Below are 13,171 nucleotides of genomic sequence, written 5' to 3'. Positions count from 1 at the left end.
CACCGCCTCTTTCAGCTGCGAGGCTGGTCCACCCTGCCCGGGGCCACCTCCGCTTCCCTGCCCCTCAGACAAGACTGCGTGTTAGCAGTAAAGGTCCATTCACACAGTACCTCCTCCATGAGCCCTGGTTTCCCTGCCTGTGTCTCTAGCCCTGCTTTCCTTTCACCCCTCATCCCAGCCATCCCCAGTCTGGCAGCTTCGCTTCCCTTTTGGCCTCGGATGCCGGGAGCCAGCACGAGTAGGTCCAGCGAGGCTCCCTTAAGGCCCGACTCGCCTTTGCCAGTTAACCTCATGGCCTTTGCCACAGGCGGGACTCCTCGTGCTGGCTTTGGGCACTCGGGGATCCCTAGGGCCGAGAGAGGGAAGAAGCAGGAGCTCGGAGGTCCTGAGCCTTCAGCTGCTCGAGCTGTAGGGTGGAGGCGGATGTGTGTGTGCCTGTAAGTCGTGATGTGTACAGTGACTTTATCAGTGTGTATTTACAGTTATGTCAGGATCCCTCATACAGTGTATGTTGTATAAAATGATGTTTAGTTGGTAAACAAACTGAACATCACTAATTTTTAAATGCCAGAGAACTAATAGACAGTGAACACTTGGAACTTCTCTGGTGGTCCAGCAGGTAAGACTCCACGCTTCCACTGCAGGGGCCATGGGTTCAGTCCCTAGTTGAGGAACTTAGGTCCCACATTCGGTGTGAAATAAGGACTGAAAATGTGGTCATGTTGCATAGTCTAGGGATTAAAATTTCCATGAACTCTATCATTTATAACTACTCTTTAACGCTTATGCATGTCTTTAAGTATGCAAATTAGTATACTTGATTATAGCATATAATTCAATCATATGATTTATAATTAGTTGCAAACACAGTGCAAAGGTTTAACTGATCATCTAAAGAAGATTGAAAAAATATCGATGCGTGTTCAGTGAAAAACATATTTTGTTCTGGAATGAGAGGCTGTGTAATAGTGCACTGAGGGCTTTGAACTAGGAGCCCGGGTTCCTTGGTTTAGTTTTCACTGAGCAAAGCATGTGTGGGGCCATGGTGTGTGCCAGGTACTAGCTGGGCGAGTCACAGTCTGTGCCCTTAGGGGTTTGGCAAACAGGAAGAAAGTGGGAAGAGAGCAGTACCCAAGGGGCGCTGTGCTCACAGGTCAGACCGAGGGGTCTCAGTGGACCTCCTGCAGGTACCGCCGGAGCTAACCCTGCACATGAGTCGCCAGGTGAAGGGGAGGGGCTTTTTGAGCAGAAGAAACAGTAAGTGCAGAGGCGCAGCCACACGGTGTGAGGGGAGAACGAACAGTCCAGAACTAAATGAAGGCAGTGGGATGCATTTTGCGGTGGCCAAGGATGAAGCCAGGGGGTCAGGCACTTCCCATCTCCAGGCGTTCATTTCTTCAGCTCTCAACTAGAGAGACCGGCTGGATAATCTCTGAGAGCCCAGAGATTCCAAACAGGGTCCCAGATGTGTAAAATAATCCCGCCAAGGAAGAGGGAAAACAGACCCAGGGTGAGCCCTGCCTCCCTCCCATTCTGGACTTCTCTCCTGGGACACTTCTCTCTGAAGGTTTTTCTTCTTTTCTAGGCTGTCCTTGCTGGCGACTTAATTCTTTCTGCAGCATCAATAGCTCTGGCGCGAGTTGGAAATACAACTGTTATATCTATTTTAACCCAAGTGATTGAAGATTTGGTGCGTGGTAGGTTAATTCTGACTTTTCTTCTTTGTTCATTCTTAGTATTTTACCAGCCCTCCCCCCGCAAAAAAGCCCAAAAAACAAAACCCCTCACCTGACCACTTTCCTTCTTTGCAGGTGAATTTCTTCAGCTCGGGTCAAAAGAAAACGAAAATGAAAGATTTGCGCACTACCTTGAAAAGACTTTCAAGAAGACTGCAAGTCTGATCGCCAACAGCTGTAAAGCAGTATGTACGTTCTGTTTCTTTCCAAGTTAAAAAAAAAAAGCCTCCTGGCTCTTTCTTGGGCTAATTCTCATAGAAAAAGTTGCACTGGAAAAATCTTACAATAGTGACCGAAATCCCAAGAGTAACTGAGAAAAGAATTGCATCCCCAGACAGCAGAGAACTTCTGCTATGGTTTTCATTTTTGCTGTTTAGGCATCAACTTTCATCTCTCCTCCTAGGAGTTGAATCAAAACAAGCCTTCTAATATATTCCCCAATCTGATTTCCAAATGGGTGCAACATTTTGAACAACTAATCATAAATGGTCTCCCTCATGGTTACCACACACTGTTTTGTACATTTTACGTGTAAAAAGTTATAAAGTGCTATGCTGTGTTCTAAAATATTGACCTGGGTGAAAATATCCAACTAATAGATTATACCAGTGTTCTGTATCCTCTTCTATGAGTAATAAATCCCTCCCAGTTATCTGGAAATAAAAAAGCCCTTCTGCTTCTGAGTATAAGCTGAGGCTGAACCATAACTTTTCTGTACCCATTGCTTTCTCAGTGGCCTTCCCTCCACTCTTCACATAATTTCCTTTTTTGAAAAATCAATGTTGTCTTTAATCATTCAGTGCTAGCCCATGAATGAGAGACAGTTCTCTGCCTAGAATTATTCATCTGACCGTCTTTCAGCCTAGCAGATACACAGGAAGAAAACTGGGCCAAGTAAGAGTCCTGTGATTAAAGCAGCAAGAAGGGGAGACTCCTAAGGGGCAAGTGCCAGTTCATGATACACTGTGTAACATAATCACAGTTGCAGAGAGCTTTTTCTCAGACCTCTCAGGTGAAGAAGCCCCTTGCCAGTAATGTGTCTGGAAAAGTGTCAAGAAATGTGTAATTGTAATTGAGCCAAAAAAGAATGAGGACAACATTTTTTCCTAAAAAGACCCAGTTGAAACCCAGAGGAATGTGAATTATGTAGAACACGATGGCCACAATCTCAGCCATTTTTGTCTTTTTATTGAAAGAGCATTTTTTTCTTAATTTCCCAGAAATTGTGAGTGTGGTTTTCTAAAAAAAGAGAGACAAAAATAGGATAGGCTTGAGAATGCTAAATTTAAAACAACAAAAAAAAGATTTAAAATGGTGGCCTTCAATCTTAATTAATCTTAAGAACATTGATGTTTCATTGCTCATCATACCCTTGATGGCCAATGTCTCCATGAAGCGGGAGGCCCAGGCTCACTAGTGTGTTAGGTGACGGGGAAATCTTCACAGGCCTGAGGCTGCAGAGAGAAGCACGGCCGTCAGTGGGGCAGCTGGCTCTGAAACACTGAGGGTCATTGTCCGCAGAGTGGACATTCCACAGGGCAGCAACCCTTGCTGCCCCAGAGCCAGAACGGGAGCATGCGCTCAGTGAGCCACGCCATCGGGGAGGGACTGCATTCGCTGTCCTCTACTTAGGAAGCCAAAGCCAGGCTCTCGCGTGTATTCGTTCATAAAGAGGACCTCGTCCCTCACAGGTGGGCAAGTACAAGTGGGCCTGCAAGTTAACAGGGCTCGACCCTCATTAAAAATGAAATGTCTCAGGCTGTCCACCAGGAAGCAGGCTGCCATCAGCCCTGAACTGCCCACTTTTCTTGTGATTTATTCCTGAGCTCCAGAGCTGTTAGAATAATAAAGCAGAATGCTAGTGTGAGCTCCCTGAATAAAAGTTTCTATATATAAGTGCCTATGGGGAGAGATGTTCCAGAGGTGTTATATATTCAAAACTGCTGTTTTTATGTGATTTTGGTATTTAAAACGCAGACACGTGGGCTCTGAGAGAACAGATGCAAAGCAAATTAGAGACACCAAAAAGAAGGGGTAAGAATTTAAACATCAGAATCATTAGGAATAATGAAGTTCAGGATGTCATGGCAATTTGATGGAAACCTCACGGCTTACAGTTCATTGTCCTAAGGACCGTTTAGTGGAAAATGGTATTAAATCTAAGAGAGGGCTGTTGAGGATTGTTTTGGGACACTGACTGACGTTAAAATAGAAGTAACCTTAAAAGGTGATTGGCTCTTTGTTTCTGTACATAGTTACGCAAAATATATTGTGTAGTTTACCAGTGAACGCTGTGCCTTGTTCCCCAGAAAACCTCATGGGAATGAGGCCAGAGGGGTCTGGTGGCCCACCCAGTGTTTTCCAGTCAGACAGTAGCTGAGCGGAGATTTGAACCCAGAGCTGGGTATGATAAGCCTGCAGTTTCATGTATTCATTCATCTTCTCGTTTTTTTCCTCCTGAATTTCTGTTCTCTCTGTGCGGCATGTGGCCTGCAATCAGTGGACTGTCTTCCTGGTGCCTTATTGTCAAAGCTACAGAGGGCCGCCCCAGAACCTTGGTTTGTGGGTCATAGCTGTAGAACGCCCATTTTTTAATTATGATATTCTTATCTAATCTACACATAGTCCTTATTCAAATGTTAATAGTTCTCATAATATTGTTAGAACAAATGGGAACATTGTTTTCTGGCCCAGGATCTATACTAGGATCTCATGTTGCATTTAGTTGTCAAGAATCTTTTTTTTTTTTTTTAATTTGAAATATAGTTGTATTTTTGGAGAAGGCAATGGGACCCCACTCTAGTACTCTTGCCTGGAAAATCCCCTGGATGGAGGAGCCTGGTAGGCTGCAGACCGTGGGGTCGCTAAGAGTCGGACATGACTGAGCGACTTCACTTTCACTTTTCCCTTTCATGCATTGGAGAAGGAAATGGCAACCCACTCCAGTGTTCTTGCCTGGAGAATCCCAGGGACGGGGGAGCCTGGTGGACTGCCGTCTCTGGGGTTGCACAGGGTCGGACACAACTGAAGCGACTTAGCAGCAGCAGCATAGTTGTATTTTAGGCATATAGGAAAGTGATTCAGTGATATATATATATAGACAGATATATGATTATTTCCACTATAGGTTATTATAAGGTATTGAATATAATTCTCTGTGCTGTGTAGTAAATCCTTGTTGTTTATCTGTTTGCTTACAGTAGTTTCTGTCTGTTAATCCCATATTCCTAATTTATCCCTGCACGCAGTGGGAAACATAAGTTTGTTTGCTATGACTCTGTTTCTGGTTTGTATTCAGTGATTCATTCTTATTATTTTTTAGATTTCACATATCAGTGATGTCATATAATATTATTTTTCTCTGACTTACGTTGCTTAGTATAGTATTCTCAAGTTCCATCCATAGTGCTGCAAATAGCAGTATTCCGTTCCTTTTTGTGACGATATTCCTGTGTGTGTGTGTGTGTGTGTACACACACCTTCTTAAGCCAGTTTTCTATTGCTGGGCACTTGGGTTGCTTCCGTGTCTTGGCTGTGTAAGACTGCTGCCATGCACACTGGGGTGTGTGTCGCAGACGTGGCACTAGGCTGTGGTGTGGAGTGGGCTGTGGCCTGGGCTGCCTCTGTGGTCGGCCTCTCCCAGGACCTGTTGGCCCAGATCCAGCTCCAGGCAGGGGTGTGGGGTGGGCAAACCAGAGCTGTTGGCCGGGGAGTGAACCGCTGTGTGCTCCTCCCCAAGCCCCATGGTTAACATGGTTGCCTGTTTTCCCACAGCCACGCTAACCAAATGTAGCCTTAGACTTGAGTGTTTGACAATCTGACAGATGAGAAATGGTGTTACAATGAGAGTTTTAATTTACATCTCTTTTCTCGGTGAAGTAGAACTCCTTTTAAGAGGCTAAAGGGCTATTTTCAGTTCTTTAATTTTTGTGAATTATATATTCATGTCTTTTGCCCATTTTCTTGATGGGTGGTTGGTCTTTTTCCCTTATCAGTTTTAAAGAGTTCTTTATATGTGAAGAATATTAGCCCTTTATCTGTGATTTTATGTTGAAAAAGTTATCTCCCAGTGTTTTCCATTGGTTTCTGCCGACCACCTATTTTGGTATTTTTTCAGTATAATGGTGGAGCTCCAATAATCTCCATTATTTTTAATAAGACCACAGTACGTATATTAACTCTCACAGTGATGTAAACACACCCTTTAAAGACAGAGATGCTCAATAGATGTCAAGGGCTGTGCCCTTGTCGATGTGATCTTTCTGATGGTTTTGAGGAAAGGTGTAGAAGAGTCTCCTGAGAGGTGTGGTCCTTACCCCCCGCCCTCGACTCGTGCGTCCCATGGCCTGGCTGTGGACCTGCTGCAAACAGAACAGTTACCTGAGCTCCGCTCTGCCCTCCCCATCGCTCTACCCTCCCCAGGACTCAGATGGGGTCATCTCTCTGAGGCTGAGACGAGATGCGTGCACGTCAGCCTGCCTCCTTTCTGGTTTGTGTTGGTCCCTTTTGCCTTTCCTGGTCAGACAGGCCTCACGGGACAGGGGCAGCAAGGGAGAGGTGCTCTTCATGTCGTCATGGGGAAATCTGAGCAGCAGTGTCCCTTTATTGCCTGGCTTTGGGGGAGCAGCGAGGCGGACTCGGGGCTCTCTGCTTCCTGAGCGCCATGACCGGCCTCTCTACTTTGAGGCCCATTAAAGGTCCCACGTGATCGGGACCAGTCTCTGAGGCAGACCGCCCGGGTTCGGTCCTGATTTCGCCATCTCCTCATCCTGTGATGCCTGGTCCCCACTGTGTCTCAGCGCCGGCCTCCTCAGTGAGTGGCAACGTGAGAAATCTCAGGAGAGCGCCCGGCAGAGTGCTCGGTGGCTGCTGGCTTTTACCCTCACCAGCCCCAGAAGAGGCATCTGTGGGCTGCTGTGAGATCTAGGGCGGTGCACAGTGTGTATCGTGTGCACTCCAGGCATTGTCATCCATTGAGTTCAGAAATAGAATGGCGCTTTTAAAAATCTTCGACTTCTCAGGAAGGAAGTTTGTATTTCTGTGCTGCTTTGCGCATAGGAAATCGCATCGCCCTCTACAGAACTGCTTTACGAGTTATTTCTGTCTAGAAAGGGGATGTCTTTGTTTTCTGGGCTCAGCATGTCCCAGGCTGCCCGAGCCTGGCTATGCACTCGTTCTCTCAGCCAGGTTGATGCATTTTTTGACTTCTTTCACAGCAGCAGACCGGGACACTCCCCGGCTCCTGTAGGCACAGCAGTGGAGGAGGAGGGCTGCTCACAGTCTCGGCAGACACTCGGGGTTACAGCTAGATGCCTGCGGTGTGCAGAGAGCCAGCCTCTGCTGTAGGTGCTTGTGAGCCTTGGTTTTACAGACGAGGAAACTGAAGCACAGACAGGATCACGAAGGTCATGTGCTAACTGAGGGGCAGAAGCACAGCCCCCCCAGGCTCACTGTGGCGCCCACCTGCCTGTGCCCAGCAGGGTCCCCCATGTCCCCAGAGGCCGATGAAGGTGTGTGGGCTGAGGTCAGACAGGAGGCCTGGAAGAGCTCTGTCTGGCTCTCGGGGCCAGCCCAGGCCCTCTCTCCCCGGAGGAGTGTTCTCCCCAACCCCACCCCCATTCTCTGAAGTGTGGCCGGGCCTGCTTTGCATGCTTAGCAGAGCAGCGGGAAAAGTGCTGAGTGACCAGCGCCAGCCAGGCTTTTCGAGTTTTACAGAAGACTTAGAAGTCCTATTCCCTCACTGAACAGGGGGAAAAGCGTTTATACAGTTACCTGACTTCTTGTGAGAGAAACAGGGAAACAGTAGGACCGGGGACTGTCCTTAGGTAACGGAAGAACCATACCTGTGTCTGAAGCATGAGGCTTGAGGCTGTTAACAGACACCAAGAAAAAACAGCTTTTCAGAATCAAGTGAAATCACCAAAAATGATTATAAGGACTACAAATAGGGAAATGAAGTATGACCGCATCCTGTGTGTGATTAGATCAGATCTCTACTTCTAAAGTAAGGGCAAGTCAGTAGAAAAATAAAAATGCCAACGGTTAGGCGAGGTTTGCCAGGCGCTGGAAGACAGCATTTCAGATACTGCAGTCTGTTTGGTTTGCACATCAGAAAGACTGACTGGCAGGACTGGTTTTGTTTTTTTTTTTTTTCTTTTGAAATTCGCTGAGTTGTGTCCAACTCTGCGACCCCATGGACTGTCCATGGAATTCTCCAGACCAGAATACTGGAGTGGGTAGCCTTTCCCTTCTCCAGGGGATCTTCCCAACCCAGGGATCGAACCCAGATCTCGTGCATTGCAGAACTGGTCTAGTCCTATCTCTTTTTTCCCTAAGCGGTGGGAAAGATGGCCTGTCTAGTGAAAGGAGGCGGGAAAGGCGAGTCTTCTTGAAATTTAAGAAAACAGTCTGAGACTGAAGTCCTTTATTCCACAGGTCAGGCACACAGGTACCCTGTCTGTGATTGGTCTCCGGAGAGCAGTCTCCTGGCTGCACACCCAGCTCCCGGCCCCTTTCCTGAGGAGGAGGAGGTGCGAATCCCCGTGGGGCCGCCCCCCTGCCTCTGCCCTCCAGCAGCTTACCTTGGGATCCTCTGTTTCAGGTCTCTGTCCTGGGATGCCCTGACCCAGCAGTGCATGAGATTGCCTTTCAGTACGGGAAGAACGTGGGCATCGCTTTTCAGGTTGGTCTACTGCTCTGGAGGGGTGCGGTCCAGCGGGCAGGGCGGTGGGGACACCGGTGTGGCGGGGCTGTGACAGCCCTTTGTTCTCCAGCTGATAGACGACGTCCTGGACTTCACCTCGTGTTCTGACCAGATGGGCAAACCGACCTCGGCCGACCTGAAGCTCGGGTTAGCCACTGGCCCTGTCTTATTTGCTTGTCAGCAGGTAGGTTTTATGCACTTCCCTGGGACACACTTCCGGGAGGCCCTGTGGGACTGGTACCTGCCAGGCACAGCTGATGGGAAGGTTAGATGAGGTGGGAGCGTTTCTAATAGACCAGAGTTCTAGATGTGATCCCAAGTATAGGACTGAAGCATCCAAGCCAGTCATTCTTGCCTTGAAGTCTGGCTCCTTGCCTGTAACATGGAGAAGATTATAAGCTTCCTTGCAGGGCCACTGTAAGGGTTACCTGAGATGACGTTCATGGAGATACTGTGTGCATTAAGTGCCTTGCGCATTTAAGGAGGCACTGCGATCACTTCTGTGTTCTTGGGCACTGACAGGGTGGGTAGTTTCCACATCTCCATTGTAGGGCTGGACTTCGTATATCAGAGCCCCTTAAACAGGCACAGGAAGGCCCCCAGCAGGAGTAATTTTCCAGTTCTAGAAATTTAACAGGACTGTTGGCTGCTCTTAGCGAGCCTCTGCCATTGCCTCAAAAATGTCAAGAGCAGAGGGATGCACTGGGACCACAGTTTCTTCTTTGTCCAGACTGAGGGGCTGTCCATTAAGCAAGGAAGTAAAGCTACCATCATCTTCCCCTTAATATGCATGGAAAACTGGAAGCTTTGAAGCCTCGGTGACTCGCAGGGCGGACCCTTCCAGATCCTGCTCTGGCCCCCGGCCACGCTGCTTCTGGCTTGCCAAATGCTCTTTGAAAGAAGTAGGACATTAGCTGGTATTTGGACTTCTTTCTAATAGATTTTCATCTTCGTATTTAATTCATTATTTAGCAAAGCTAAATGTTCATCACCAGGCTGTGAAATTTAGAATTAGCTCTTTGGTCCAGAATGTTGTAACTTGTATCTTCAGCAGACGCTGAAGATTTTGCCTCCATTTCTCTCAGAATTTACAAAGATAAATCATGTTTACCATAGACCTCAGTGGTTCCATTTTTTTTTTCCTTATGGTCAGATTTTTGCAAATTGGATCCATTTTGATATTCCCTAAACCAGTGACCTTGCTTTTGCTCAGTTTCTGGTGTAAGAAAACAGAGTCTTGTCTTGTAGCCGTAAACAGGGTGATACTCAGAGAAGGCGGGTACCTGGGGGCAGCAGGGGATGGAAGAGCGAGGCTGGGGACAGAGGTGCTGGGGACAGGCTCTGGGTGGCCTCTCGGGATGCTGAGGCAGAGGTGAGAAGTGTGAGGTCTACTAGGAGTGGCTCCTTTCTTCTGACTTGCCCAGCCAGAAGTCAGAGCGACACGTTCTGACAAAAATCTGTCAAATTACCTTGTGTGCATTAAAGCGTGAGTGACGGACTTATTTTTTTAACCGTGAGCTCACAGAAAAGCAGAGGATTCACAAGCCACGTCCATGTAAGGCCTCTGATTAGAAAGAGGTGGCACTGGCTGCAGACCCGAGGCTCCTTCCCGGGCCCCGGTGAGGAAAACGAGGGTGAGGAGCCACAAGCTGGGCCCGGCACTCTGAGCTGCTGCCCCCAGTCCCCGGGTTAACAGGATGCCTGGAGAACGCGTGTCTCCCTGAAGAAGCCTGCAGTCTGCTGAAAGCCTCAGAGGGCTGTGCTGTCAGAAGTCTGCCCAAGTCTACGTAACTGTCCTGAGCCCCTGGGACTCAAGTAAACAGTAGGGTCCCACTTCAGCCTTAGGATGGAGAATGTTTGCCTCTTCTGATTGTGTTTGACCATGAATGTATTTCAGAAGAAACACATTTACTCAAAGGAGTATCACTAATTCTGCCTGCAGATATGGAGGGGGTGACGTCGGAGGGCAGTGGACCACTCCCACAGGTTGACTTGTCAGTTGTCTACAAAAGATTAAGAAGTGATGGTTTTTTTAAAAAAGGAAAAGGGACAAACAAAAGCATGCAGTGTACGAAAGCACAGTTCTGTATCACTGGCACACCCCAGCATTGCGAGGCACACACTCACCCTCACTGGCCAGGCTTCTCCCACCCGCCCAGAAAAGGAGTTAAAAGGCATGGCCTTTGGAGTGAGGCCGAGCAGGATGATGCTCCAGACAGGACTGGAGTCTGCTTGTTTCCTAAGCAGACTGATTGTTCTGTCTTGTGGTGTATGGGCCTACAGTTAGTCAAATGTTTTAGTTCTTTTCAAATAAAACATCACGTCTAGGTTCTACTAGTTCACGCTGTCAAAAATGAAGATTCTTGGTCAGAAATTTGTCAAGGTTTGTGGGGCTAAAAATGGCTTGGGATAAAACAAGTTCTATAACATGAGACTGTGCAGTATCTCCACTGAAGGCAAACGCATTGCTCTTAACCTCTGATCTCACAGCTCCTCTGTGGGGAGGTAGTATGTCCCTTCTACAAATAAGAAAGTGATGCTCAAACTTGGCCAGAATGAAACCTCGGGTAAATGGTGCAGCAGGCAGTTAAACACTTTGCATCCTCTTAGACCAGTGTCGTGTCCCCACATGCTCAGTATTTCTGCTGCTGCCTGTGGGGATTAGGGCTGGTAACCAAAGGGCCCGTCTGAGTCCCCAGAGGCCACCCAGAGCAGGGAACTGGCTTCTCCCATGCTGGAAAGGCTCTGAAGACACTCAGGAGTCTGTGTCAGCCTTCGCTGTTTGCCCATTTAGTGGAGTGATTCCAAGATGCATGTCGTCTTTTTCCATAGGTAGGTGTGTTTTGTTTGCTTGCAGACTAATTATTCTTCGAATTTTTCCACTTAAGAACATTGAGTTTCATTGCACCAGGACAAGCAACCTTGGGAGACCACTCTTCCTTTCATCTAGCATGCTGACGTGTCTTACAGTTGGGTTTTTGTTGATAGAAACCCCTTCTGTTTGGAACGCACTATGTCTGAAATCTCTCTGAAGGGGTTTTTCGGTCAACTGGGAATTTAAGAAAATCTTCCACACTTCTGGGGAAGTCCCAGAGATGACAGCATGCGCCCATGTGTATGTGTGCACATACTATACTAGCTATAAAAAACACAAAGCTTAACATTAAAATCTTTAAAGAACAGAGGTTGGATTTCAGCATCTTCAGAAACCAAATGGAAGTTGTTTTCTTTTTTGGTGAGATTATATTTGTTCCCAAATACCCTTGAAAAGCTCTCTCCTTCCTTCTTCTGTATCTCTTCCTTCTGTGATCAGTCAGCAGACTTAAATGTCAGCCTGTAGTCATGCTTCCAACTGCCGACAGCACCGCCACCAGCCCCGCACCAGCTGCACGGGCTTCTGCTATTGTGAGCGTTGCCGCCTGAGTCACCCCCAAGTTTTGCTTGAGTAACAAGCTCACCACAGTTTACCGACCACCTTTTGTCATTAGTTTATGGACAGACTTCACAGTCAGACTCTGATTTTGGCCACAGGTGACATCCCTCTTAAAATCAGAGCCCAAAGGCCACAAGAACTTTCCTGCTTCTCAGTATGTCTGCAGGCAGGCCACCGCTCCTCCCGCGTGATGCATTTCTCATTTCTTCTCACAAGTTTCTGGAACAGGAACGCCTAGGGGAAGAGTCTGATATTTGCATATTAAAACTGCACATACTTCATGCTTCAAAGGAAAGATGTAGTCAACACTCAATGGAAAAAAAATTTTTTCCCCCAATTTTGCTTTCTCAGTCCTTTTTATAGTAAAAGGAATCAAGAGAAACCCAGTCAGCACATTTTACTCCAGTTGTTGGTACTGCAGGAAAATGCTCATCTCCCGTAAAAAAGGCAGTGTTACCAGTTGCCGGACCACTATCACATTAGCTTAGAGGATGCGCAGCCTTCTAGAAATCCAGTTGTGAAATGTGGTGTTAAGTAACTGAGACCCAGGCCGACTTGGTTTGACTCTTAGCACTAAAACTGATAGGAGCTTTCCCATGGAGCTTACAATTTTTGTTCTTAAAAGACCAGTCCCTGAAACTAATCACTGGTTTTCATTTAAGAGCTAACCAGTTGCCGCTCTCTACACTTCATAAGCAGGTTATCAGCAGCCTCTCCTTTGTCTGGACACGTACTTTGTTCTGAAAGGAACATTCTTCGTCATTTGCTGCCATCGTTGAGATTTTCCTGTGTGACCTATTTTCCTTTCCAGGATTACTAACACCATGGTGGTGCCAGGACAAAGCTGACTTCATCCCCCAGGCGCCCTGCCAGGGCAGCACTGGCCACTGCCCTGAGCACTGCCTGGCCGGAACCACACACCTTGTAACCTCATTTCACAGACTGTAAGCTCTTAGAACAGATTTCTGTCATGTAGCTTGGCTCCTCCCTAACATAGACGAGGAGGCAGAGTAGCTCAGCTGCGGCAGCAGCAGGCTTTGAGCTTGAGTCTAGAGGAAATGATTTGGTGTCTTGGCTTCCAGGTTCTGTTCATGGTGACAGTACCTTACCTGGTTGCTAAGTACTACAGGACAGATTTTCTCTTCATTGCACCTTGGACCTGTTTTTTCGTTTTCCTTTTAACTGCTGTCAGCCTAGACTGGTGTTTAGAATTCACTCCAGTAACCTGACTGCCGCTTCTATCTCAGTCTCCTCTAACTCCATGGTTCTCAACCTTGGCTGCATATTAGAAATGCCCGA

The 13,171-nt window shown here is 47.4% G+C and overlaps 1 protein-coding gene across 2 annotated transcripts in view; it reads left to right on the top strand.

Moving 5' to 3' along the window:
* Positions 1–13,171, top strand: part of PDSS1 (decaprenyl diphosphate synthase subunit 1) — a 39,878-nt gene that overhangs the window by 22,249 nt on the left and 4,458 nt on the right. For both annotated transcript variants that reach the window (XM_004014207.5, XM_027976550.2), the window contains 4 exons: positions 1,586–1,697; positions 1,812–1,921; positions 8,338–8,418; positions 8,510–8,623. In XM_004014207.5, the coding sequence (XP_004014256.4) occupies positions 1,586–1,697; positions 1,812–1,921; positions 8,338–8,418; positions 8,510–8,623 (417 nt within the window). The remainder of the gene's footprint in view (positions 1–1,585; positions 1,698–1,811; positions 1,922–8,337; positions 8,419–8,509; positions 8,624–13,171) is intronic.

Source organism: Ovis aries, chromosome 13, assembly GCF_016772045.2.
Source record: "Ovis aries strain OAR_USU_Benz2616 breed Rambouillet chromosome 13, ARS-UI_Ramb_v3.0, whole genome shotgun sequence".
In the NCBI taxonomy this organism is placed as follows: domain Eukaryota; kingdom Metazoa; phylum Chordata; class Mammalia; order Artiodactyla; family Bovidae; genus Ovis; species Ovis aries.
The sequence above is the reverse complement of the archived record's forward strand: the minus strand, read 5'-3'. Positions and strand labels throughout refer to the sequence as shown.